Source organism: Lagenorhynchus albirostris, chromosome 13 (genome assembly GCF_949774975.1).
Source record: "Lagenorhynchus albirostris chromosome 13, mLagAlb1.1, whole genome shotgun sequence".
In the NCBI taxonomy this organism is placed as follows: Eukaryota; Metazoa; Chordata; class Mammalia; order Artiodactyla; family Delphinidae; genus Lagenorhynchus; species Lagenorhynchus albirostris.
In genome coordinates, this window is record NC_083107.1 from 34,215,191 (window position 1) to 34,238,963 (window position 23,773).

The 23,773-nt window shown below is 44.5% G+C and overlaps 1 protein-coding gene across 2 annotated transcripts in view; it reads left to right on the forward strand.

Moving 5' to 3' along the window:
• The window catches only part of SPRED2 (sprouty related EVH1 domain containing 2), a 121,481-nt gene that overhangs the window by 48,767 nt on the left and 48,941 nt on the right, over positions 1-23,773 (forward strand). The window contains exon 1 of one of the 2 annotated variants that reach the window (XM_060169137.1): positions 18,104-18,239. The exons of the other annotated variant lie outside the window; for it this stretch is intronic. Coding sequence (XP_060025120.1) covers positions 18,223-18,239 — 17 coding nt within the window. The 5' untranslated portion in view covers positions 18,104-18,222. Of the gene's footprint in view, positions 1-18,103; positions 18,240-23,773 lie in introns of those variants that run through there. 2 annotated transcript variants of the gene reach the window in all.

Consider the following 23,773-nt stretch of genomic DNA (forward strand, 5'->3'; position numbering starts at 1 on the left):
AATATTCATCCAAAAATAAACTTCCCGTTCTTCCTGTTTTTATAACTTGCCTACTTCCTCCAAGTTTGAGGCTGGTCTCCAGTTCCGTGGGTTATTAATCTTCAGAGGATCAAGACCTCTATAGAAGTATTTCCTGTACATGTTTATCTACCAAGCCCTAAATTATATTTTCCAAATGATAAGAGAACTTTTCCATACTGATGTGTCAGGCTTTTCCTTTGAAGGATTTCGATTTAGGCACCCCAGCCAGTAAGGCTGAAGCAGGATAGCTTATCCCAGCACACGGGAAGCCCTGTGATTGGGAGCTGCAGTGGGCTTTGATGGGTGTGCGCAGCCCACCTCCACCAGGCTAAAGGTGGTCTCTTTCTGACCAGAGCCCTAGGGAGACAGACTGACAGCTGCAGAGGGCTCTATGTGAGGACATTTTAAACGCCCACAGGGGAATAATAGCTCCAGAGATGTCTCCACCCGCCTTAAGAGTTCAAAACACCCTTCATAGGACCATACTTTGTTCTTACATCTTACAACTTCCCGCTTCCTTTCGCACACGAGGTATACATGGTGCTCGTGACTGTGCACAAAGAAAAAGAGCCACGTTGAAGCTTGGGGCCAAGTTCAGCCCCAATAGATAGATAGACCAGCATGGCTCAGTAGGAGGGGGCACCTTACTCCTCGGCCCAGTGAGTCCACCTGCCTCTGGAAGACTTTTTTTGGTCTCCTACTTTTTGTGCTTCACCAATCCCAGGCTAGCATGCTGGTGGGTATATTTTATTTTATTTTTCTTTTTTTCAAAATAAGTTTATTTTATTATTTTATTTATCGTTTCTGGCTCTTGGGTCTTCATTGTTGCGCACGGGCTTTTCTCTGGTTGCGGCGAGTGGGGGCTACTCTTTGTTGCAGTGTGCGGGCTTCTCATTGCGGTGGCTTCTCTTGTTGCGGAGCACGGGCTCTAGGCGCGTGGGCTTCAGTAGTTGTGGCACGCGGGCTCAGTAGTTGTGGCTCATGGGCTCTTGAGCACAGGCTTCAATAGTTGTGGCACATGGGCTCAGTAGTTGTGGCTCGCAGGTTCTAGAGCACAGGCTTCAGTAGTTGTGGCACACGGGCTCAGTAGTTGTGGCTCGCGGGTTCTAGAGAGCGGGCTCAGTAGTTGTGGCTCGCGGGTTCTAGAGAGCAGGCTCAGTAGTGTGGCACACGGGCTCAGTAGTTGTGGCTTGCAAGCTCTAGAGCGCAGGCTTCAGTAGTTGTGGCACACGGGCTTACTTGCTGCGCGGCATGTGGGATCTTCCCGGACCAGGGATCGAACCCGTGTCCCCTGCCTTGGCAGGCAGATTCTTAACCACTGTGCCACCAGGGAAGCGCTGGTGGGTGTATTTTAAATGTAAGTCTTCTTGTATGACTCTTACAGAGAGGCGGCGGGGACTGGGCTGTGTGGGTGGCGGCTTGTGCCTCAGCAGAACCTGGAAGGCTGCCAGCTGCCTCTCCTGAGCCCTTCCGAGGTGGGGTTGGCATGTCATGTTCTGCACAGGGCACCACCCCTCGCCCTTGGCGATTCAGGTAACCAGATTGGGAATGGCCCACTGCTCTAGACCCGCACTGTCCAATACTTTAGCCACCTGGGCTGTTGTGCACTTGAAATGAGGCTAGTATGAACTGAGATGGGCTGTAAGTGTAAAATACACTTTGGACTTTGAAGCCTTAGTACCAAGGAAAAGAATGTAAAATATCTCCTTAGTAATTCCTTCATCTTGATTAAAAATATTATCCAAGACATTTTAGATATACTGGATTATGTCAACTATATTATTCAATATTCTAATTAGTTTTGCCTGGGTTTTATTACTTTTTAATGTGACTACTAGAAAAACTTAAATTGCATGTGGGGCTCACGTTACATTTCTGTAGGACAGTGCTGTGAGCTCAGCTGCCTGTTGTGGCTTCGAGGCGAATACAGGTCACAGAGGTCCCTCTGCCTGGTGGCCTGGCAGAGCGGTGACCCAGCCCTAAGCATAGACTGCTCAGGGCAGTGGGTGGGACAGCCTACTTCCAGGCAGAGGGTTAATAACTGAATAAGCAGCAGCAGGAATTTTTAAAAATCCTTTCAAAAGTACCCCTCCTGGCTGAATTTTTTTTTCCCTTAGCCTCTTCCCCCCCCTCCCCCCGCCCCCCACCGATTCAGAACTCTTCCCCTCAGTCAGCTTGGGACATGCAGGGGTCGTGGTGTTCAGGGGGCTTATTGTTTTGCTTTATTCTCTTGTTTAGATTGTTCTTCTGCCCCAGGTCAGGCTCCAGTAGCTGCCAACTCAGGAACTCTCCGGATGGGCCTGGGAAGCCACTATTTGAGACCAGTCCCCAGGTCCGTCACCCCCCACCCCTCCACCGCCTTTGGAGTGGTTATGCAAGTGTAAACATATCTTGGGAAAACGCAAAGTGGATGTGAAGCTTCAGAAAGCCCTGCTTTGAGAAGTACAGAACCACAGCCGACCTCCTAATGTCAGCTTGGCCTTTCAGGAAAAAAGGGGGGAAATTCCAACTGGTGTTTGAAAACCCCAAGTAATTCCCTGTTACAAAGAGTTTCATGTTGACTTCAGAGGTCCAGGAGGAACTTGATGGATTGTATAGTTATCATTTGCCAAAGGATATGACACAGTCAGATTTCTCTGCTTGGGCACCTATGCTGACCGGTGGGGTGGCGGCGGGGGAGATCTGTCATCAGGCAGCAGAACAGCACTGCATCAGGGCACTCCGTAATTTTGGCATCTTTTGTCCGCATAGCTGTCTGTCGTATACTTAAGCTCTGCTGGAATAATTGACATAAGAAATCGCATTTTTTTAAAGCTCTTGCCCTGTGCGATGTGCTTTATTACATGTACACTTAATTGGCATCACAAACTTTTGAGATACCCCGGAGTAGGCGGCATTGTTTCTCCATTCTACAGATGGAGAAAACGCACTTTAGAAAGACGAAGTAAGTTGTCCGAGGACTCATAGCTGGAAGTCGATGGGGCGGGGAGGGCAGGTCGGACTGTGCGACTCCAGATCCTACTGTTTAACCGTAGGGTGTCACTCGGCACTGCCAGACCAGTCCATGGATGTATTGCTCCATTCTGCACAAGCATTAGTTTGTTATCGAAACGTTGACGGCAGAGGCTGGGACAGGCACCAGGGGAGGGTTCAGTCCTGGGTTGCTGAACCATCCGAGCTAAGAATCGAATACTGTGGGTGCTTCTGAGCTTTGCTGGGAGGACACCCTCTCACCTGGCTTTTTTTTTTTTTTTTTTTTTGGCTGGGTTGGGTCTTCGTTGCTGCGCACAGGCTTTCTCTAGTTGTGGAGAGCAGGGGCTACTCTTCGTTGCGGTGCGCGGGCTTCTCATTGCTGTGGCTTCTCTTGTTGCGGAGCACAGGACCTAGGCACGCAGGCTTCAGTAGTTGCAGCACGAGGTCTCAGTAGTTGTGGCACACAGGATTAGTTGCTCCGTGGCATGTGGGATCTTCCCAGACCAGGGCTCGAACCCAGGCCCCCTGCATTGGCAGGTGGATTCTTAACCACTGCGCCACCAGGGAAGCCCTCACCTGTGTTTTTGTGGTGGAAGGTCCAGGGCCGACTTGCAAGATGTTCCATTTGCATCACCAGGGTGCTCTGCTGCTGTTGTATTGGTGCAGAAAGGGCAGCTCCACCAGCGGCTGGCTCACCTGGTGAGGTTTGGAAATGAGCCCAGGGGTTGAGAGCTGTATGCCCCGGAGTCCGACTGCTCTTTTGGTTTTGCCACCCAATGGGTTCATAGGGCAGGTTCTCCATTCTTTGGGTGGCAGTTTCCCCACCTGTAAAATGGGGATACTCATAGGCCCTGCCTCAGGTAACTGCTGTGAGATTTCAAGAGGACACAGAAGGCATAGTGTCCTTGGCACATGTTAGGTCAATGTTAACTAACATTTCATTATGATTATTATTAATGCCATTTAATGCTGCATGATGGATTATAGGCACATATAAAATATACCATAAGATATCATGTGGCTTGAGTTTTTTGTTGTTTTAAGGCAAACAGTATCAGAGCATGTACCTTTGTATCTGAGTCCGTACACCTTGGTACTTGAGTGTATCTCTCAAAGCTGTGATCTCAGGCACCTCCATGCCCATCTCCATCTCCTAGCCATTTGCTTGAAACATTTTCAGGAGCCTTTTGGGAACTCTTCAGAAGAAGAAAAGATGGTGATATTAAGTATTTCTATTGTAAAGCTAGATTTTAAGTTTGGAAATGGCCTTAAGTTCATTAGAGCTAAGTCTAATGAATAAGTTGAGAATAAGCTTTGGTGATGGTTCCACTATAAGTTAAGAAATGGTGCTTAACTAAAAAGTAAGGATTGATTTTTTTTTTAAATTTTTAATGGCAGACTCATTTATTATAAGACTAGCCTTGGGCTTCCCTGGTGGCTCAGTGGTTAAGAATCCACCTGCCAATGCAGGGAAAATGGGTTCGAGCCCTGGTCAGGGCAGATCCCACATGCCACGGAGCAACTAAGCCCGTGTGCCACAACCACGAAGCCTGCGCTCTAGAGCCCGCAAGCTACAACTACTGAGCCTGTGAGCCACAACTACTGAAGCCCGCGCGCCTAGAGCCCGTGCTCTGCAACAAGAGAAGCCACCGCAATGAGAAGCCCACATACCGCAACGAAGAGTAGCCCCCGCTCGCCACAACTAGAGAAAGTCCGCACGCAGCAACAAAGACCCAATGCAGGGCTTCCCTGGTGGCGCAGTGGCTGAGAGTCCGCCTGCTGATGCAGGGGACATGGGTTCATGCCCCGGTCCGGGAAGATCCCACATGCCTCGGAGCGGCTAGGCCCGTGGGCCATGGCCATGACCGCTGAGCCTGCGCGTCCGGAGCCTGTGCTCCGCAACGGGAGAGGCCACAACAGTGAGAGGCCCGCATACCGCAAAAAAAAAAAAAAAAAAAAAAAAGACCCAATGCAGCAAATAAATAAATAAAATAAAATAAAAAGACTAACCTTGAAGGCAGTTCCAGAAGAAGGGTTCCAGGCAGCTTTGACCTGGGACAGCATCTTTGGAACAGTAACAGAGTCTCCTAGGACCAAAACTTTAAAGGCAGGGGTTTGATGGTAAGTGGGCAGTACTAAGACCTATAAGGTTGTGTTTTGGGAGAAAAAATTAGCCTTATGTACACCTACTGGATTAAGTACCAGCTGAGTTGGCCTTTCATTTGCCACTTGTGTAGCTGCTGATGAAGCTCATAGCAGGAGGTTTCCTGCATCCAAGGAGTAGAGGCCAAAATCTGGCTTTGGCCCTGGGTTGACTTGTGTTCCTGGTGTGTTTACCCCTTGTGATGTACAGAATTCAAATCTGAAGGTGGGAGTGTGTGTATGTCTAGCGAAGGGCCCTCAGCTTGCTGGCCTCCGCCAGGACTTTAAAGCTGGACGTTTGAGAAGGACTCCTCCCTCCTTCCGGATTCCACGGACTTCTGAGTGGCTGGAGAGCGGCACTCAGCTGGGGCTCACCAGGGGTGGAGGGCAAACGCATGTCCCCATGGAATGATGGAAGAAAGTTCAAGGGTTTGGTGTCTGAAGATGCTCATGATGACTAATAGGTTCATCCAGGAAGGCTGGGCCACCAGCAACCTTTGGATTATTTTCTATGGGTGGATGCGAGAGGTGCCACGTTCGGTTTATCTTGTAGGACGTGGCTGTGGAATTTGTTTGGTTGAACTCCAGCTCTGCTGTCTATTGCCAGGTTGACTGTGGCGTCATAGCATTGCCTGGGCCTCGTTTCTGTCCTGTGTAAAGTGAGAACACAATAACACTTCAGGGTGGTGGTGAGAGAGGGTCAGAGGGGTTCCGTCTATGAGGAGCTTTGACAGATGCAAGCTCTCCACCTCTCCCAGGGCCCTGAGAATGACACCAGAATTAACCCCATTGCCACAGAAATGTGGGCAGAGACCCACAGTTTTGTACATCAGAATATGCCACCTGTCACAGGAAAATTTCCCCAGTCCCTCTGTGAGGTGAGGCTCATACTCCCAAGAGGACAATTGCCACTTCCTCTCTGCTTTGAATAAGGTCAGCTGTTAGGGGTCCATTGCCCAGCAGCTCTAACCCATTAAGCTGCCTAAGACCCACCGTCTCCTCTTAGAACAGGCGCTTTTCTGTGGTAAACACAGTGTGGCCTCAGCAGGGTGCACATTGGCACTTAATTAATGCCCAGGTGAGTGAAGGTGGACAGTCGTGTGAACTTCAAGCCTGATGTTGACAACAGGTCATCTCTTGTTTGGATTTAAAGTAGGCCCAGCTTCTGGCTTTCATCTGTTTGCCAAGTCCCTGGTTGTACTGTATAGCTCTAGTGTCCTCCTTAATTGCACCAGTAATTCAAGGAAGCTTGGCCTGGACCCCAGACTTGGGGGCCCTGGACCGACAGCTGAGTAGACTAAAGAGGTTGCAGGTAGACTTGAGCAGAAGGTGTCTAGCTTCCACTGTCCTCTAACACTTACCCCTGACTTTTTCCTGAACCACGCTTTTAGGTTTCTGGAGCGCTGATTCTCAAACGTTGCTGTCCGTTAGAATTACCTGGAACTTTGAAAAATCTAGAAATCCAGACCATGCCCTCAAACAATTAGGTTAGGCACCAATTTGAAAACACACACACACAGAATTCCCAGGTGATTCCAATGTGCAAGTTTGAGAACCAGTGTCTTACTTGACAGGAAGAAAAATCTTCTGGTGCAGTTACTTACTGAGTTGACTTGCTTTCGTGGGGTCGCTAACTCTATCATCTGGGGCCAAGGTGTCCGTCCTGGGGGTTGAACTGCCTGTCCTCCTCAGTAGTGAGGTCTCAGTGGCATATAGCTATTAAAACAACGTGTTTTCTTATGAAACATTTTACATATTCTCAAAGGTGAAGAGGGCAGTATAGGACTTCCCTGGTGGCGCAGTGGTTAAGAATCCGCCTGCCAATGCAGGCGACACAGTTTGAAGCCCTGGTCCGGGAAGATCCCACATGCCTCAGAGCAGCTAAGCCCGTGTGCCACAACTACTGAGCCTGCGCTCTAGAGCCTGCGAGCCACAGCTACTGAAGCCCGTACGCCTAGAGCCCGTGCTCTACAACAAGAGAAGCCACCGCAATGAGAAGCCGTGCACTGCAAGTAAGAGTAGCTCCCGCTTGCCACAACTAGAGAAAGCCTATGTGCTCCAACAAAGACCCAGTGCAGCCAAAAATAAAAATAAATAAATTTATAAAAAAAAAAAAAGAGGGCAGTGTAATGGAACCCATGTCCTCACCATTCAGCAGTCATTCACCACACACTTTTTTGAAGAGATGGGGTGGGTTGTAGTATTTTAAAGCAAATCCCATGCATCATTTCATCCATAAATACTTCAATATGTATCTCTAAGAAATGACTTAAAAAATATAACCACAATACCATCATCACACTTAAGAAAATTAACAGTAATTATGTAATCTCATCTAATAACAAATCCATGTTCAGTTTTTTCCTATTTGTTTTAAAAAATGCTTTTATACATTTGGTTTGTTCCAATTCGTGTCCAAACAAGTATAATTCATTTTTAATGTTTGGCTTTAACCCTGGGGTAATTAAGCCATCGTTGTGTACAAACACAGGTAATGATGCATGTGGACCTCTGCAAGGAGGTGTAAATGTCATTTGGTCTCCTCCGTACTTTTCTTAGCCCTTCTGGTGGGACCTTGACCTGTCACAGAGGAAATGCTCATTGAGGCCCCAGCCACAGCCACTTCTGTGCTGTTCTGCTTCTGCCTGAAGGCATGTTCCCTTTGGTAAACTTAGAATAGAACCTTCAGGATGCTTGTGAAAAGAGAATTATGAGTCAGTTCCGTGGACAGCTTAGAATTTCCTGCTCCTGTGCTGGAGGCGGTGGCTGGGAAGGGCTAGGACTGCCTCTTGGGCCCTCTCTGGGCTCTGCTGAGGGGTCCTATTAGCTGTTTACTTCTGGGGGTTCACCTGGGACTGAGGCTCTGTTGCGGGGAGCAGCCTACAGCTCAGCCCTGCCTCCCCAGGGGTGCAGCTGGCTCTGGGTGCCTTCACCTCCAGCTGGACCTCTGAGTTTAGGTTCAGATGATGACCAGCGACAGAGATGGTTACCTTATGCCCTCTGAGGCAGCACTAGACACCTCATAGTCATCGCTTCGGCACAATGTCTATGAGATAGAATGCTGTTAGAATTTCTTAAAGGGGCAGATGCCTGGATGTCTACTAGGATGGATGGGTGCTGAGGCTTTCGGGGGGTGAGAAGGAGAAGAATGATAATTGAGTTATCATTAAATAATAATTGAATAATAATAATAATTCTGAGGGGTCAGAAGTTAAATAATAATTGAATAAGAATTCAATTATTATTAAATAATAATAATAACTGAATGCTGTCTCACTCCTTCTACAAATGTCGACGGAGTGCCTACTCCATATGTATCAAACCACATCAAAATCTCCTTTTATATACTTCCAAAATATGATTTTTTTCTGAAGTCAAGATTTCAGATGGATTTGTAGTTGTAAGATTTTCTTCTTTCTATCTCTGTACCATGATCAGGTAGTTACAGAGCAGTAAGTAAACATCTTAATATATAAAAGCAACTCTAATATATAAAGTTGTTCATCGCAGGATTGTTTTCAATGGCAAAAGGTTTAGAAGAGCCTAAATGTTCATTAATGAGGGACTGGTTAAATAAACCATGGTGTATCCTTATAGTTGGATATTGTACAGATGTAAGGAGGGAATGAATTAGTTGTCTATGTTTCCATATGGAAAGATCTCCAAGGGATAAAAAGCAAGGTCCAGAACATGTGACTGACATGCTACCTTTTTTGTGAGAAGGGGGGAGAATAAATGTATTTGCATAAACCCCGGAAGGATACACAACTTTTAAAAGGTGGTTACTGCTGGCTTGTCGGGTGGGAGAAGAAACAGGACAGATGGGATGTGTTGGGAGTATACCTTTTTATATTCTGGTTTATAAATCATGAATGTGTTACCTAAGCAGAACAATTAACTGAATTAAAAGGGATAAATACATCTATACTTACATTGTACAGATAAATTGATTACTTGTTATGCCCCATCTAATCTGTTTTGCAAGCTTCTGACCGCTGATTACCTGTACTTAAACATGCCAGGTCTGTTGTGAAATGGACCAGTGAGGCTCTGGCCAGCCCAGGGAATGTGTGGCATGTTCTTCCCGTGATGCCTTGCTTAGTAGTAGATTATAAATATTTGGTGCTATTCTGCAGCCCATAGGCTTTTTCCCTTCCTCATCCTGAGATCCAAACTTGAACTGTAGGGGACAGGGAAGGTGGGCTGCCTGTGTCCTCCTGCACATTTAGCTGCCGTCTTCTGAGGAGGAGGCGTGGTGGGTGGAGCTAGGGAGGGTGGGCATGGCTTCCTTTCCCATTCTAGTCCCTCTGTGCAATCTTTTGCTTATGCATTGGCATCCTGTGTGCCATATTGTCTATGTTTATATTTATTTCAGCTTCTCTTGAGTGGTAGCAAAATCCCTCTGAGGTGAACTGGTCCCACCCTAGTAGCATGGGATGTTCTGATGTTAAGACTTGCTCTTCACATCCGGCATATTCTCAGTATCGGGCAATTCCTCGGGGCTCACAGGAAACAAACAAATGAAGTCCATGGAACAGTTTTCTCCCCCTTGAGTGGAGAAAGAGGTGCAGAGAGAATCTTTGGGGAGACTTCAAACACAGACCATGAAGGAACAAGTCTTGTTTAAAAGCACTCTGAAAGATGAAATTCAAGGACACTGAGGACCTATTCTTCTTCTTCTGCTCTGCCACAAATGTACCTTTTATATTTTATTCCAGTTTGTGCATTTGGGGCTTACTCTTTGGTTTTTCATCTATAAAATATGTGGGACCCGTGTTCATTGTCCGTTCCCCCTCATTGTTCCCTCTTAGCCATCTGATACTTATTTTAATAAAACTTGAAGACTGTCGTTTTAAATGACAACTTAGTGAAGAGAGTAAGCCCTCCTCTGTCCCTGTAGTAGATTATAAATATTTGGTTCCTGAGAAAGGGGGATGCTTGAAGCAAGTTGTATGTTCACCACCTGTGCCTTCCCTACATAGAACTCAAGAAGCTTGTGCCTGTGGCAGTGATCTGTAATCTTTATCTGATAGTTTGCAACGTATTGACCGGCAAGCCCTAACTTGGCTTCACTGGCCCATTTTAAAAATTTCTGATAGAACTTAAATGTTGATGGCAAAGTCAGAAACACTTTTCAGAATAATGAATAACTTTGGCTACCCTTCTGATGATTTATTTAACCTGGTACCTGAGAATTCTAGTGCAGGTACATATTCTGGACACCGTCATCTACTTTTCTTGTTTTGGAATCATCTCTGATTGCTTTTCCGAAACCAGAAGTTAACAATGTGACAGAATTTTGGGATGATTTTGGTTTTAGCTAGGTAGGTAATTCTCAGTAAAGAACAATGGACTTAGTGTCAGAAGTTTTAGGCCCAGTTCTTTCTGGCTGCTACAACTGAATTTGAACAAGAAACTTGGCCGATGATTTTAGTTTTCTCATCTGTCAAATGTGGTTGGTGTAGAAGTAGATATTTCTAAGGTTCATTTTAGAATTCTAGGCTGCTCTTCTGGTTTTTAGTTAACAGTTAAGGCCCATAAGGTGCTAAACCTGTAAATCACTTATTTGCCGCTAGGGGGTGCTGAACTAAAAGACGGAACAAAAAAATCTGGCTACGCCCTACACGCAATATCTTTTGTTTTTTTAAAAATCAGAAATGAATAAATAGAAAAATGGGGAAATATTATTTCCCAATTATTTTTTAATAGGATTCAGATAGTGGCAAAGAATACATTAAATTTAATCTAACCCACACATTTAAAAGGATGCGGATCTCATGCCAAAGCTTGAATTGACTTTTCCTTACAAACATTAGTCAACAATAGCAGTTAATCTCCACCCCCTATTTAAGCCAATAAAGGTTAACCTGCATCTGTTGAATGAATGGAAGAAACTCAATCTACCAAGGGTTTACCATTTGCCAGACGCTGAGCTACAAAAGTGAAAAAAAACTTTTCTTAAGAGTCTCAAGTCCAATGGCAAAGGTAACGTGCAAATCATAGCAAAATGCTGTCATTGTGGTACTGATAGCCATGAAGACGGAGAAGAGGGTGTGCTAGACTGTTCCCCTATCTCTAGTTTCTGTCTGTGATTAAAAGTCCTGTGAGATTGTAAGGCTCAGCACCTGCCTATAATACAACCATGGCTAATGTTGACATTAGCTGCTATTGTTGACTAATGTTGTTTGTAAGGAAAAGTCAGTTCCAGCTTTGGCATGAGATCCTCATCCTTTGTTTGTGTGTGTGTGTGTGTGTGTGTGTGTGTGTGTGTGTGTGTGTGTGAGAGAGAGAGAGGTTTATTGAAATATAAACATTTGAGAACATGTAAGACAGAAAATAACCACAACATATATAGACACTTGCTGCAAGAGGACTTCTGAGGTATTTATCCACTGCCTAGGCTATCCATGTGCTATCACATTTTTTCCTGCTTAAATACAAGTAAGATGGGGAGGGGGAGGGGACAGAGCGATCCTGGCCAGTGGCTGCCATGTGACCTCAGGGCTGCACTGTCAGGAGAGCTCCTCTTGGCCCAGGGCCCCATTCTGGGGGCACCTGCTGGCGCTCCCACCCTCGGACTTGCTATTGCCGTTGAGGGCAGCAAGGGCTTGCCGAGAGGGCAAGCTGGGCAAGCTGCGAGATCTGCATCCTTTTAAGCGTGTGGGTTAGTTTAAGCTGGCCTCTTAGATCCAGGGTCGGGAACATAGCTCTGCCTCAACAAGCCCTGAGTCTTGAACCAGCACTGCCCAGCTTTCCTTCCACTCCACTCTCTCCTCTGTCTGCTTTCATTACTGGGTAGTTTTCTCGTTTAGCTGTTATCAATCCATTCTTTGTACAATTTTGGAGCTTCAAGGACTGAACTAGTTTAAGCCCTGCGTTTTCTAGACAAGGAAATTGAGGCACAAAGAAGGGACTCTGCAGCCCGAGGTCACATAGCTAGTGGTGAAGCCAGGCCGAAGCTACTGCCTCCCAACAGAATAAATTTGCAGGATTTCTAACCCCAGTCATGTGCGCTGTATACGTAGGCAGATGATTAAAGAGTACTCTTGGGAGTTCTCAGAAGAGATTTCTATTTCCACAGCTGAATACCTGCAGAGCCATCTGACAAATAGAGGTGACTACCATTGTCTTGCATATGTTTTTAGTGACCAACAGCAGTCAAGATGAGTGGTAGACTCCTCTTCTGAAGACTGTCCCTGCAATTATGCAGCATTTGAGTGGCTTCGGGTCTAATTCTGGCCTGAAGTTAGGAAGACAACAGATTGGACTGAGCTAGGCTGATGGCAGATTCGGGTCTAGTATGCTCAGTCTGTGCCGTGATCCTCATGATAACGAGTGTACCTTGAGGAATAAGCTGTCCAACCTTAAGCAGATTTCAAGCAAAGACCTCACTGTTCAGCCTGGCAGATGTTACTAAGTACACAGAGTCACCCCTTAGGCACTCCCTATGTGTGTGTATGGGGACAGAGACAGAGAGAAAGAGTGTCTTTCCGGGTCTTGAGGCAACCTCATCCCTTGAACTTAAAGTTCCACCCCTAGATGTAGGTTTGGTTTCTGTCTGCAGCCCAGGTCTCTGAGGCCAGGCCCTGTTGCCCTGTTTGCTCTCCAGGCTGGAAGCGAAAAGTGATCTGCTAGACGCCTGGCCTGCAGCTCGGCCATAGACCCAGAACCCTGAATGCTCTTACCTATTCCTTGCTAATCAAGTCCATGGTTCCTTCTGTAATTTCCCAGGGTGACATTCCCATATTTCTGATGTATTTCAGACTCCTCCTTCCTCTTTTATCAGTCTTGGTTGTGTAACATCCTGTGCTGAAAAATTCAGACTATCTAGCCTAAATCGACCTAGTAGCTCATTCCTGTTTTCCTCCACACAGGCCAGGAACAAAGTTTGCTGGTGCATTAATATAGCCATACAGAGTACCCCACACAAAATGGGCACCGGGTGAATGTGAGTTCCCATTGCCTTTCCCTAAAGAAACCTGGCTGAATCCACAAGCCCAGCTCTGAAAGGTCCTCGTATCGTAGGGACTATTATTAAAAAAATATATATATCTGCTTAGCTTAACAGCTCATATGCATTTCATCATCGCAGGTCTTCTGGCTCTCGCCGAGCTGAACATCCCCAGATTAACCGTGAGCTCTGGAGAAAGCCTTCCTTTACCCCTGTGCTAGACAGTTACACCTTAAGGAACACAGCTGAAAACTGAGTTGGCTGCAAGTGCGATTTGTCACTCTGTGCCATCTCTGAAATCCTCTGCTTCCCTCCTCATTCTTGACCAGCTGTAGTCCAGCGCTCATCCTTCACTTTAGTATTTAACACAGGCGGTTTTCTATTGGATTGACGTCGCAAAGATGTTGATGTATGCCGGGAAGGCAAGTGACCACCAGAAAAACTGGGTGTCTAAGTACCCCCCAGATTTCATCTCTGTCAGATCAGCTGGCTAAGACTTTTTTTTTTTTGGTAAGAGAACTAACTGAAGGCAGTTCGAATGGTTTCTTTTGTTCAAGTTTCCTCTCACAGAGACCAGTCCCAGGAGTCCCTTCACCTGCATTATCCATTAATACTGTGGGTTTATTTTCCCCAAATAAACAAGCGTTCCTGCCAAAGAAAATAGGCAGCACGACTGGATGCGGGGATGAGTCTTGGGACCTGCCTTTGAGGCGTGTTCTTCATTTTTCTGGGTTGGCCCCCAGTCTCCTCACAGGACTCCTGCTGGCTGGGGCAGTGTTGCAGCAGCCGTTGTTTCTGAAGGCCGCTTGTGCTGTATGAATCCTGCCCATGGCTGTCCAGCCCTCTTGAAAGCACCCTTCATTTCTTTTTGCTCAGTTTCCTAAATGCCTCTTCCAGATCATCTTTCACCTCTTGCTTGAGGCTCTGGGGACGCATGTGGTTTCGACATAATGCACAGATGTGACTTGGGGGAGGGAAATTACAGCTGTGGAATCACATCAGCTGCGGTCACTGGACTCTGAAATAGGGGAGGTCAGGAAGGAGGGGAGGCGGAAAGACCAACAGGCAACCTCAGGCTCTGTGGATTTCTCCACCCACCATGAGACAGCACTGTGGTGTGTGTTTTGCATTGTAAGGAAAGCATGAGCTACACAGCTCATGTGGACCAAATCACCAAAAATAATGCTTGTGTATCTGATTCTAAATTGAGATATTAAACAAAGTAAGGGAGCAACGACCAAAACTTCTATAGGGAAAAGACCTGGTTCTTTATCCACCCAGACGTTAATCACCAGGGGTCGAAAAACTTTTTCTGTAAAGGTCTGGATAGTAAATATTTTCACCTTTGGGGACCATATGGTTTCTGTCACAACTGCTCAATTCTGCGTTCGTAGCTCTAAAGTGGCCACAAGACGATAGGCCACAGACCAGTGTGGTGGCTGGCCGTGATTTGCCCACGTCTCACAGTCTAAATTCATAAAACTTGCAAACGTCCTCATGGTTGTTGTTTGCATGAATTAACGAGTGCTCTGTAGGTGGCCAGGCCCTATACTAAGTACTTACTGTGAAAGATCACATTTATCCCATTCAGAACAATTCTCTGAGGTTATTAATAGTATTATACCCATTTTACAGACAAAGAAGCAAAGGCTTAGAGAACTTACATAACATAGCTAAGGGCCAGGCTGGATTTGGAACCAAGATAGCGTAACTCCAGGCTCAAGCTCTTTACCACTGCACGGCACAGCCTACGGTACCTACGTCGTTGGCGTTCACATTTGCTTTTATGCTTTTAGATCTTGACATTAACCAGTATTGGGACTTTAGCCACCCTCTCCCCCCCGCCCCAAAATACATGCAAAGAGATAGTTGCTGAAAACTCTTGTATAAATTAATACATGGCAAGAATGAAAAAAATAAGAGTCCTTTAGCGAGTTATAAGAAATTGGAAGCCATGTTCTGCTGTGCTTCCCAGGGAGTTCTGCTTCTTGACACCCAAGGATCAGTGCTGGGAGATGAATATTTAAAGGCCTAGGGAATTCAGAAGCCAGAGACCTCCAGGCTGATTTTCACGTTCCAAGACCCAGTGCTCTGAGGCTGGCCAGGTGGAGCTGGGCCCGGGCAGCTCTTCTGGATGGCCTCAGCCAGGGCCTACCCGCTCTTAACAGAACCACCAACACCAGCATGAGCTGTTAACCTGCTGTGCCCAGGTGCAAGGGTCCTCGACTGGCACTGATGGTGGCGAGGCCATTGTAGCGTGGTCAGGGCAGACTGCTGGTGGCCATCAGTGTGCAAGTCAGCCAAATAGAAATCTCCATTACAAATGGCAGAAACCGAGTCTGCGTGTCTTTTGTTCTTATAGTAAGTGAGGCGTGTTCTGAAGAAAACTTAGAGTAAAAGATCAGGAAAAAAAAGCATTCCGTAACCCATTACCTACAGCAGTAGTTCCCAAAGTGCTTTCTTCAGCTCATAGGAATGGGAATGGGTGAGGGGTTGCTGTGGCCAGATGAGCTTGTGAAATGCAACACTAAACAAACGGCATTCTCAAGGATGGAGTATGTTGTTTTCCCAAAATGTTTGTTCAGGGGGTTTTGGTTTTGCTTTGTTTTTGGAGCCTCTTATAAAATTGTTTGCAAGGAACACCCTTTGAGAAACCCTAACCCAGAGAGGCTTTCCTAACGTTTACATTTTGGTAAATTTCCTTATGGTCTAAGACTTTTTTTTTTTTTAATGAGTGAGGGGAGCAGCAGCAAAACTGTGGTGGCTATTAAATCCATAAAAATCTTTTTTTTCTTTGTAACAGGGATTGTGTATTTTCTTGTTTCTGTGTTTATTTTGAAACTTACAACTTTTTTGTAAGTGAGAAATGAATAGTGTGAAGGACTCCTCTATATCCAATTCCCCATTTGTTAACATTTTACCGTATTTGCCATATTCTCATTCCTTTTCTCTGTGTGTATGTACATTATTATTGCTATTACTCTTGTATTTTTAAAAAAATATTTGGTTGTGCCAGGTCTTCGTTGCAGCTCACAGCCTCCTTAGTTGCGGCTCACTGGCTTCTTAGTTGTGGCATGCGAACTCCTGGTTGTGGCATGTGGGATCTAGTTCCCTGACCAGGGATTGAACCCGGGGCCCTCCTGCATTGGGAGTGCAGAGTCTTAAGCACTGCACCACCAGGGAAGTCCCTACTCTTGTATTTTTAATTAGTGAAATATGAGTTATACAGTTCTTTAAAGAAGTATGGATTTATTTCTTAAATACAGAAACTCAAATTAGGCTAGAAGTTCATTAATTCCTCCCATTTCTACCTGTTGCATTAAGGTCAGTTATACTTCATAAGTGTGTGGAAGGTTATTTTTAAATTTCAAGGGGACATTTTGATAAGCCTGTAGCTTACAGTCCGATTGAGGAAAGAATCTGTCAAAACCAAGGAAGGCTTCAGTTCCGGCCCACACAGTCCTGAACAGTCTGGATTCGTAAGGGTCACTTGATGTGGTGTGAGGACATCACAACCGTTTGCAGCCAATTTGCAGCCCTCTTTGCCCAGTCCTTTGAGGCTGGTTGGCTGGTGGCTGAGGTGGGAGTCTCGACGTGACACTTCCTCCTCTCCTTCGGTGTCAGCCCTAAAGGGAGCAGTCCCGAGGCCCTAGGCTTTCATAGGACCTCTGTATTTCCGGTGCCCTGTGATGACTTGTCACACTTGGAGAACATACCTACCAACACAGATGGCTTTTTAAACATCTAGTTTCAACAATGATTTCCTTTAACATACATTGGAGCTTCCATATATGGGGTTTCTCTTGGCCATAAAATCAAAGCTGTCTTCCTCCTTCAGGTGGTTTAATCCAATTTGAGCATAAAGCGAGTCGTGCAAACGCCCTGCCACCTCCCGGTGAGGTTTGTTGGTGTGAGAGGACTTGGATGGGACTTCTATAATCTCTCATGGCACCTTTCCAAAACCATATAAGGAAGCTGGAGTAACCCATCCCTCGTAATGTCAATGTTGAGCTCGCGAGTGAAGTCCTCAAAGAAAGCCTGTGGAACAACCACCAGCAGCCTTGGGAGGAGAGGGCACCAGGCACTGGTGGGTCCAGGCGCCGGGTGCCTCAGGACACGTGTATCGTACCTTCCAGCTGGCACTCCCCCACACCCCCAGGGCCGCTTGGTTGCCCGGCGTGAATGATGCCCCCATTCGCACATACGGTGAGTTCTCACCTAACTAGAAAATTGCCTTGTGTCGGTACGATTAGCCCATAGGACTGAATTTTTTTTTTTAATTTTTTAAAATATTTTGTTGTGAAAACTGTCGAAGCTACTCAAACGAAGAGGGAATAATATAGCCAGTTCCCATACACTCACTACACAGATGCAACAGTTACCAAGATTTTGTCACATTTCTTTAAACTTCCCCTTTTTGGGGCAAAAATATTTCATAACAAATCCCAGATATTATAGCATTTCATCCCTAGCATACTTTTTCTTAAAAGTAGACATTTTATAAACACAATGCCACTATCCCACCTAACAGAGTTATTCCAGGGACAAAATTTTGATGTGTTTTTTTTTTTTTTTTTAAACAAAGCTCTTGCAACTAGGTAACCTTACAACATAAGAACCAACATACTGATTTCACTGATAGTTTAAAAGAGGAGGGAGGGTCCTTGCTTTCAACTCTGAACAAAATCATTTGGGGATGGGGGTGGGTAAACAACGTGCCCTTGTGGCTGTATAGACTGTGATCTGGGGTATTGAGCCGTGCCATTTGCTCCCTGTGCATTTCACAGTATCATCAATGACTGATCATCAAAACTTACAAGATTTTTTTTTTAAACAACATTTTAATTGGAAAAAGCATCTGTCAGCTGTCAGACTTCCAGCTTCCACTTTTGAGAAGCAGGATGTTGAATGTGAGTAATGACACAACAGGCCTATAAAATGCGGACTAACCCTCAGATGACTCATCCAGTGCGATGCAGTATATTTGTCAAGGAGACTGAATCATATATGGGGGAAACCACTTCTCAAGCAGCCAGCTGGTTCTCAGGTCCGCAAGAGCCGATCCATTTTTCTCGGAAGCTCTATAGTAGTAATAATGCTAATACCCAGCACTTGGGCTCTACAATGTAGAGGAAATGGCATCGCCCGCCAGGTATGTGCTTACTGTTTATATGAACTTCATTTTCTTGTGGTTCTCCTCTGCCTAACCTTTCTGGTGTTTGTTTTTAACATTTTTTAAGGGAGGGGAAAAAATTATTCTAATTGTGCAGAACTGAAGCGTGTGTGTGTGTGTCTGTGTGCATCCACGTGCGAGGACAGATAGGTAACCACTGGTCTTTTGATTGACACAGAGCTCTTGTCCACTCATGTTCCTTTCTGGAAACAGATTTCTCCTTAGACGTTCAGATAGAAGTGGTGTTAACCCATCCCTTTTATTAAGCCCTGAGTTTAAAAGATACTGCCTAGGAAACAGCAGAGGTGGTATACCTTTTTGGGGGGAGTGGGGTAGCTTAAAACTTTTTAAAAAATGAATAAGCAGAGATGAACTAAGGAGGTGGTCTAATGGTAACTATTTTATTTATTATGTTGGATTTTTTTTTCAATATTGTGCTTTTTCCTACCCCTCCAAGATGGATGACTTAATGCCAGAAAGCTTTATTCCCCGACTAAGTGAATATTTTTTTGCAAATAATAATTTGCTCATACTGAATTCATGCATTAACTTTTTCTAGGTGGGAGAAAGGGTGGTGGAGATTTGGTAACAACATTTAATTATAGCTTTCACATGATCTGAAGGATTGTTCTGCATAATTGGGAGGCTGTGTCGCCTGTCTGACCCTCTCTTCACTCACTAAATTTAAACAATGCCTGGCTAGTTAAGGCACATATCTTGTTTATTTGAGTGTATTAAACATTCCTCCAAGTGTTGACAGTCCATTCAGCGTCTCCTCATGTTTTTTAAAAATACTTTTTGTATCCTACTTGTTAGGGACAGATGCTATAGTTAGTTTATAGCAGTGCTATTTATGCTTTTCTGGTCTGTCTGTCCAAAATGGCTGGGTCAGGGCCTGTAACACAATTGCCCACAAATTTGCCTAAGATTTAGCATTTGTGGAGCAGCCCTGTCTGTGGCGGTAAATTTTGTTATCACTCAGAGAGCATTAAACAGATCTGAGGTTACCAAGCTGGAAAAACAGGCAGTCTTTTTTTCTCTTCCCCTTTCTTGTAAAGCCCATAATAATGACTTGTTTTCCTTGAGGTATGTGTATTCTAAACTGTCAGTAAATGTATTAAATTTATTTATTAAAATGCATTCAGCAGTTCCGATGATATGGTAAGCCAGCATGAAATGAGTTTGTTTGGTGTGTTTCTGTTTGTTTTGTAGATTAAGGGGTACACTATTTTTAGAATGGCCAATTTGTTTTTGGAGACAGGACCATCTCCAAATTTCATTAATTTTGCATTCTATAAATGAAAGCCACCTGTTAGGCTGTAACATGCTAATTATGGTAGAGGACAATAATGTGGAAGAACAGTATTTGAAATATGTGGGAGTTTTGCTAAGAATTTTCCTGCCCACATCTGTACTGCTTATTTTTATATGTGTGTGTATACACACACGTATATAGTGAATATTTAATAATAGCACTTGGCGATATTAAAAAAATACTTCAGATTCAAAGTGAGAGTCCTCTTCATTCCTTCTCATTAACATTTTTTTTTTTTAAAGTCATGGAAGAAAAGCTACTTTAGAAATGTAGCTTGAACTAAAGCCAGAATTTTGCCATCTTACAGTGAACGGGGGTCTCTTGGAGCTTTCGTGGATGCCACACTCAGCCCAGGGCTCATTTTGTCAAAAGTCATCAGAAAAATAATGTGACTAAATAATGTGAATTAAGGGGAGATGAGCTAATTTGCCCTGATTTCACTAAAATCTTAGGTTTTTTTTTTAACATCTTAGTTTTTTTTACATCTTTATTGGAGTATAATTGCTTTACAATGGTGTGTTAGTTTCTGCTTTATAACAAAGTGAATCAGTTATACATATACATATATCCCCACATCTCTTCCCTCTTGCGTCTCCGTCCCTCCCACCCTCCCTATCCCACCCCTCCAGGTGGTCACAAAGCACCGAGCTGATCTCCCTGTGCTATGCGGCTGCTTCCCACTAGCTATCTGTTTTACATTTGGTAGTGTATATATGTCCATGCCTCTCTCTCGCTTTGTCACAGCGTACCCTTCCCACTTCCCCATATCGTCAAGTGCGTTCTCTAGTAGGTCTGTGTCTTTATTCCTGTCTTACCCCTAAAATCTTAGGTTTTGATATCTTTTTTTTCCTTGAGGCCTACAGAAAGTATTACAGGCAGGTATATAAAAACATTTCATTTAAAGTTCTTGATTTATTGGCGTTTTTCTATGTCTGTGAAAAGGCCTTGGTCTCCTGTGATTGGTGCAGTTGAGGCTAACTCAGGTCCTGTCCGCATTATTTCAGGGCAGCGTGATTTCTTTCGGCTTTGGTTACTTTTCACCCTCAGGGCATATTGATCTCTGTAGTCACCCCTGGGGTTGTGGCAGCCTTTGGGAGTCCCTTGGATGTAAGCCCCAAGAGCCTCAGTCCAGAGTGACCACGTGGTTTTCAGATTCCTTCTTTTCCTTTTGAGGGAGAGGGGATACAGAGCGCAGTTGGTACCGTGGGTTTCCCATCATTCAACTTGGAAGCGATTGATAGATATTGAGTGAGACGCTGCCCTTGTTCAGAGCTCTGCGCTGGGTAGTGTCACATTTTAAAATGCTGTGATCCGGGCCCAGCCCTGTCCTTGCTTTCATTCCCTCTTCAGTGGGGATCCATCATCATAGGCAACAGTTTCCTCCTGGGTTTTTCATTCATGGATTAGCTGGAGCCAGTGATGGTTATTTGTAGAAGCAACTTTTAGCTCTTCCCTTCTGCTTCTTCAGAATCTATCATTTCTTGGACGGCTTTCATATCAAAGAAAGAACTGCCCTACTCAAAAATTCATTTGATAGTTTCGGTGGCCATGTCTTCTGAGCCAAGTAGACCGACAACCTGGGACAAAGGATTTTTTTCCCCTTCTTCCTTGCGGGGAGTGGCAGTCAGGGAGGGTGAATTCTGAAAGCTTAGAGCGTCCTGGAATATTTTAGTGGCACAGATTAGTAAACACCAAGGACAGTCTTTGTCAATCTTTGAGTTTTGAAGACCCCTCCCCTTTTTAGCGTCGGCTAAAATTATATTCTAATGACTCAAGGCTATAATGAATTCACTAATCCTTTCAAAATACTATACGTTATCTATCAACATTTAAAAATACTTATTTGTATTTAGAGAGACCTGTTCAGTGAGTTTGCAGTCTGTTCTTCTGTACTTGGTGAATGATTTATGGATGCGTGGTTGTAACTGTAGCCCCCGGGGGAGAGCTGGACCTGTCCGTTGCCTGTTGTCCTTTGCCCACTGTTCTGCTGTTACACTGTCCTCCCCACATCCGGGGTTTATGGCCACTCTGCCTACACAGTGGGTGGGATTAATAGCACTTACAGATAAATCTTGTATCGTTATCTGGGAATATCAACTTTCTCGTGTGGCTCAGAAAAGCCAGAGACAGGTACAGAACAGCCTTAGGGCATCAACCCCTGCTCTTAAGGACATGTGAACGGGGTGAATGACCACTCTCTTATCAAACCAGTATGGACTCTTATTAGTCCTGAGCATTCTTCCAGGTATAAGTTTGCTGACAACCTGTTTGCATTGTCATCTATGCCCAGATTGCCTTAGGACAGATGAGGGACAGTTAATGGAAGCCATGCCCATTCATAGTTGGATTCTTAATCACCAGCATTTCTTCATGACTGATAATCACCAACGAGCAAGCAAATGCCTCGGTGCCAGGATGGCAATTCAGCCCTCTTAGAAAGCTGCTGGCTTGCAGGACAGGCTGCCTTCCTTGAGCACCCTCTTGAGTGCAGCTCGGGGAGTTTGCTGCACTGTCTTCACAGAGCTCTGTGCAAGGAACCACAGCCAGATACTATCTCTTTCCAGATTTCAGCCCAAGAGATGACTTTTCATTTTCAGTGTTAATTCATAGAGTTGTAAAGATTTTCAGATTGGGGACGTACAAGTTGGGTTTGGCTTTTTTGTGGTTTTCTTTTAAACACTCATTCCTTGTGCCCATCCAGTGGAAGAGATGGGTTGCCTGCCATTGCTCCGGCCCCGCGGGGCCTGCTGTTTGACTGGGGCTCTTGAATTCCATCAAATGGAGTATAGACAGCATGTGTCATAGAGGCTGCTTGGGAAGAGTGGGGAGCAGAATTAGTGTCTGTGGGTGGGCATGTGTTCTCATCACATTGCCAAAGAACTGCAGTGTGCAAAATCTGGCAGGAGCTCATTCCAAAGAAAAAGAAAACAGCCCCTTTTTCTGCTTTGAAAAATACTAAAAAAAAAAAAAAAAAAAAATCACTAGCCCCCGTGTTGAAGAAATGGAACCATTAGAAAATCCTTGTGAGTGAGTGTGTGTGTGTGTGTGTGTGTGTGTTTTAAATAATTTTAAAAACTGAGGCTGGTATAGAAGAAATAAAAAGGTACTAATCATAAAAAATATTTTTAAGAGGGAAGAGATATGGGGACATATGTATATGTATAACTGATGCACATTGTTATAAAGCAGAAACTAACACACCATTGTAAAGCAATTATACCCCAATAAAGATGTTAATAAATAAATATTTTTAGAGATTCTGTCACTTATAACTATATCAGTGATAAGTGACAGAATCTTTTATAGTTACCGTGAGAAGGTCTTGTAGTTTGTTAATCATTCCTCACAGTATAGAAGAATATTTCTTAAAGCGTGGTTATAATGTATGTAGTTTGCACAATGGACATATGCTACATTCATCATTAGAGGAGAGTTTTGTGGGTTTTTTAAAATAGAGGTAATGTTTACCTAAGGACAATAGAAATGTTCTTTAGCCAAAGTCCCAAATTTATGAATTTGGGGTCCTTCTTGAGTATACCTATTTCAAGTGGCCCCTTTTTATTTCTCAAATTAATTGACTTTGTGTGTGTGTGGCAAAAAACATAGCATAAAATTTACCATCTTAACCATTTTTAAGTGTCCAGTGTATTAGTGTTAACTACATGTACGTTATTGTACAGCACATCTCTGAAACCTTTTCATCTTGAAAAACTGAAACTATACCCATTAAACAACTCCCATATCCCCCTACCCCAGCTCTTCACAACCACCATTCTACTTTCTGTTTCTACGAGTTTCACTACTTTAGATAATGGCATTTAAAAGTGGAATCATGCAGTGTTTGTCTTTTTGAACTGGCTTATTTCACTTAGCATAATGTCCTTAAAGTTCATCCATGTTGTAACATACGACAGGATTTCTTCCTTTTCTTAAAGCTGAAAAAGATTCTGTTTTATGTATTTTCTTTATTCATATCCCCTGATGGACATTTAGGTAATTTCCACCTCTTGGCTATTGTGAGTAATACTTCAGTGAACCCTGGATGTGAAATTAATTGCCTTTTGAGATAGGAGTTGACCTTCAATAAATGTGAGGGTTAATTCCCTATATGCAAACACACGAGAAAAAGTGCCATCGTGTCACATCACTCTGTGTTTAGCCTTTTCAGTTCACCCAAGAGCTTCCATATACTGAGTTT